This window comes from Nestor notabilis, unplaced genomic scaffold (genome assembly GCF_000696875.1).
Source record: "Nestor notabilis isolate BGI_N333 unplaced genomic scaffold, ASM69687v1 scaffold30109, whole genome shotgun sequence".
Taxonomy (NCBI): Eukaryota; Metazoa; Chordata; class Aves; order Psittaciformes; family Psittacidae; genus Nestor; species Nestor notabilis.
The window spans coordinates 31460-35383 of record NW_009942844.1 but is presented as its reverse complement, the minus strand read 5'-3'; the positions used below and the strand labels follow the sequence as shown (position 1 = coordinate 35383).

The window sequence follows — 3924 nt, the reverse complement described above, 5'->3', positions numbered from 1 at the left end:
ACTCATTTCCAGCCAAGTTTTGTTAAGCTCCAGAAAAACATACCCATGCTTACCTATGTGTTTCTTAGCATAGGGGAAGCTCTGGATGTTACAACACTGCCCAGCCTGCCAGCAGACAGCTCAAACCAGGGCAAAGCCTTACCCAGGACCCATCTACTCCTCTCCTGTAGCACCACAAGGCTGGAGGGCCCAGCACTGGCTCAGGGTCACTGCTGTGTACAGTGGGATCCTTCTTCCAATAGGACCAAGTCCATCTCCCCAGCAGAACCCCCAAAAAGCTGAGCAACTGCCATCAGGAGCAGATCTCACCCATGTGAGTGAGAACCCTGGCCTCTGCATGAAGCTCTGTGTTAAGTCATGCTCTAGGAGCCCACAGTGCCAGCACAGGGCAGGTTAGGGTGCCAGAATTTCATCCATGATCATTCCAAGGATTAGTCTCATACATCCAACCCCCTGGGACTATCCCCCCAGAGCCACTTTGACAGTAATGCACTGCAGCACCACAGCACATCCTAAACCCAAGCCTTGACCTGAAAAGCCTGAAAGGACAGTGATGAGCACACAGCTCTGCAAACTCCACACTGTTCCTGACTGGCAGGATGCCAAGAGACTCACCATGTCACTGAGGGCCTCATCTACACAGTTTGTGAATGCTTCCAGGGACAGCGTCTCCACCACTGCCCTGGGCAGCCTGTCCCAGTGCCTGACCACCCTCTTGGGAATAAATTGTTTCTAATCTCCAGTCTAAACCTCCTCTGGTGCAGTTTGAGGCTGTTTCCTCTTATTACTTGGGAGAAGAGTCTTTTTCCCTCCCACCGCCCTCATTTCTGCTGGAGAACTGCCTGGGGGCAGTGCAGGAATGATCTGGGAGTTTCCAGTTCCCAGGAGTGTTGCCTCTGCTGGCCCTCCCCGAGTCTTGTCTTACCTCCCCACAGCCAGGAGGCAAGGAGCATTGCCTGTGGAAGAGGCTGGATGGATGTCTGCTCCCAGAGTAAGCACAGGTGGAGCCTGGCACCCTGGGCAGTCCTCCCCACTGAGGGACCAAGGGCCTTGCTGCAGCCTCCTCAGAGCATGCAATGGGTGACAGCTGATCCCAGTGGGATCCCCACTTACCAATGGGGTACTTGTGCTTGTCCGTGTCAATGCCAGCATAGACCACCCCTCCGAACAGGTCGTACATGACTGCCGCCAGCGCCTCTGCATTGAGCATCCCATGCAGAGCCCCCACAAACACAGTCTTGCTGGGGTCGAGCCGCTGCGACGGGCTGCGCACAAAGTTGCTGTCTGCCAGCACCCACGGGATCACCTGCACCTGCAAGCACACACCACAGCTCGGTCAGCCAAGGGCCTGCAAGCCACATGCTGTGCTGTCCCACCGCAGCTCAGCTGAGGGGAGCAGCCAGCCCAGGCCTTTGCGCTTGACCCCAACCTGCAAGTGTCACTATTGCTGCTCAGTGTCTATGCCCAGAGCTCTGGAGCTCCAGCTTTGCTCCAGACACCTCCAAGAGCCCACAAAACCCAACAGCCACACTGCTCCACTTCCAGCCAGATGGGAATCCAAAGTACTGGTCCCTCAGGGCTGGAAGCCAGGATACAATCCATGTACCAGTGGATTCCTCCTGCTTCCTGCACACTCTGTTTACAGCCCAGTCAGATGCCTTCCAGCATGGGAAACCCATGAAACAACTCATCCGTGGCCAATTTCAACAGGAGCTTCCATCTGCAGAGCAGCTGATACAGGGCTCTGAAGAGGATAAACTTCCATGAGCACTAGATCACCAAGCATGAAAGCAGTGCCAACAGCCAGACACCAGGAGAGCTTCTGGAGCACAAGGAGTTTGTGCCTGCCTAGGTAAGAGCTGAATCTCAGTCCTTTAACTCCACAAGCTCATGCAGCTGTACCCCATCTATAGCTACATTCCCCCTTCACCAGGAGGCTGAGCTCAGCCCCAGCACCTCCACAGGTCAGCCAGCCACGGCCACACTGGGGAGAGGATGCAACTTCAGCTGTGGATCCAAAATACCTGCCTGTAGTGAGCACAAGAGCCACTTGTTCAGCAAACTGGGGAGGTCTAGCAAAGCACTAAAGGGGATCAAAGTTTGTCCCTGTAAGCAAAGGTGGACTGAAAGGAGCATGAAGCAGAAAAATCCCTGCTCCTGTGCTCCTTTGCAGCTGCACGAAGCTGCTTGGCTTCATGAAACCAGGGTCTTCCACAGGTCCAGGAGCCCCATGTCACAGTTCCAGACAAGCTGTTGCAAAGGACACAGACCTGTCATTTCCCTCCTTGCCCACATCCAGCTCTTCTACAGGAAGATCAGTTGAAGAGAGCCAAGAGCCAATCGACTTCTGCTGCTCTTTTTTAGCCCTGCTTTCCTAGAGCAGAGCAACGCTGCCCACCCCCTTGCCTCCAAGGATCTCATCAGCATCTCATCCTGTTATCTGCAGGGCAACTCTCACAGGTCTGCTCACCTCTTTGCAGCGCATCCTGCGGCTGGACATCTTGAAGTAGTATTCAGAGAGCCCATCAGGGCTTAGCAAGTCCTGGGAGCATGCCTGGAGCAGAGCACGCACAGATTTCTCTGACTCAAACACCAGGTAGACATATCCTTTAGAGGTAAATGGAAAAAAACCAGTTGTTAGAATTGTAGCAGAGGAGAAAGATCACCCCTGTTTGCAGACACCCTCAAAATCACTCTCAGATGCCAAAATATCTGCACTTCGTTAGTTCCTTGCTATTCACAAGCTCTTCTAGGGGAGGGTGATTCGCAGTCCCACCCCACATGACCCACCTGAGACACACAGAGCTCAGCCAAGCTGGGAAAGAGCCCAAACCCAGCACGAGGGGGCAGGTTGTCCACATCCAGTGCCATGTGGACCACTGTCCATCCCCCACTACATCTAGATCTGACAGGCACCACCAGCCTGAGCACAGCATGGTCTGCAGGAAAACAGACTGCTTCATATCTCAGATGTCTACGCCCAGAAATACAAGTTTGGGGCTTTAAAAATCACTTCCCTCAGCACCAGCACGCTGCACCTCACACTGTGCTAGTGACTGAATGAGGCCACTGGGCACCATCAAGCCTACAAACTAGTTACTCCTCACTGAGTAACTCATCGTTACTTACACAACATATCAGCCCAGCTACCTCAGGCAGAACACCCCAGGCACTGCTCAGCTCCCCAGTTCCTGAGCTGCCAGCTCACTGCAGATACCTTTGGATTCCAGGGTACATGTAGGCAATCAGGGCAAGCCAGACCCTTGTGGGGCTCCAGAAGCACCAGAGAGGACTCCCCCCACCCCACACTCTTCCCAGCCCTACTAGGGACATGGGGAACACCAGGTTCAAGGTAACAGTGCTCTGGTGCTGACCCAAGTGAGTGTGGGACATTTACCCTAGGGTGCTCTGTACCATCCAGTCACCAGCATGCAGCCGTACCAGCCCAGATCCGTGCTGTAACATAGCATGGGAAAAAAGTAACCCTACCGTGTCGCTATTACCTTTAGGCATATTACCTTTGGGAGGGCAGCGTGGGTGTTTGCCATCCTTACCAGGCCACTCCACACTCAGGGAGCCAAACACACGGAAGGTGTTGATCAGTCCAGCTACAGATAGAAGGACAGGAGTCAGTGTCCAAAAAATAAAAGGTCCACCCCACACCCTCGTGATGGCAAAACCCACAGCATGGGGCCAGGGGCTGCTCACCTTCCGTAATGTCCCACGGGACTCCTCCCAGGAACACTTTGCAGGAGTAAACAGGGTTCTTGTAGTTTCGGGGAGGCAGCTGTCCACTCCAGGTGCAGGTTGCTTCATTCACAGCTTGGACAAGCACCAACAACACTCAGTACAGGACCATTTACTTCACACCCTGCCACAGGTCTCCAAGCAAATCCCCATATTCCACAGCCCTACGTTCAGCAG

At 54.0% G+C, this 3924-nt stretch overlaps 1 protein-coding gene across 1 annotated transcript in view; it reads right to left on the bottom strand.

The window, feature by feature from the left end:
- CPEB1 (cytoplasmic polyadenylation element binding protein 1) overlaps nt 1–3924 on the bottom strand; it is a gene marked incomplete at its 5' end in the record, with an annotated part of 7125 nt that overhangs the window by 1470 nt on the left and 1731 nt on the right. Inside the window, 4 exons of the mRNA XM_010021602.1 lie at nt 1114–1312; nt 2471–2607; nt 3519–3608; nt 3709–3822. Of these exons, the coding sequence (XP_010019904.1) occupies nt 1114–1312; nt 2471–2607; nt 3519–3608; nt 3709–3822 (540 nt within the window). The remainder of the gene's footprint in view (nt 1–1113; nt 1313–2470; nt 2608–3518; nt 3609–3708; nt 3823–3924) is intronic.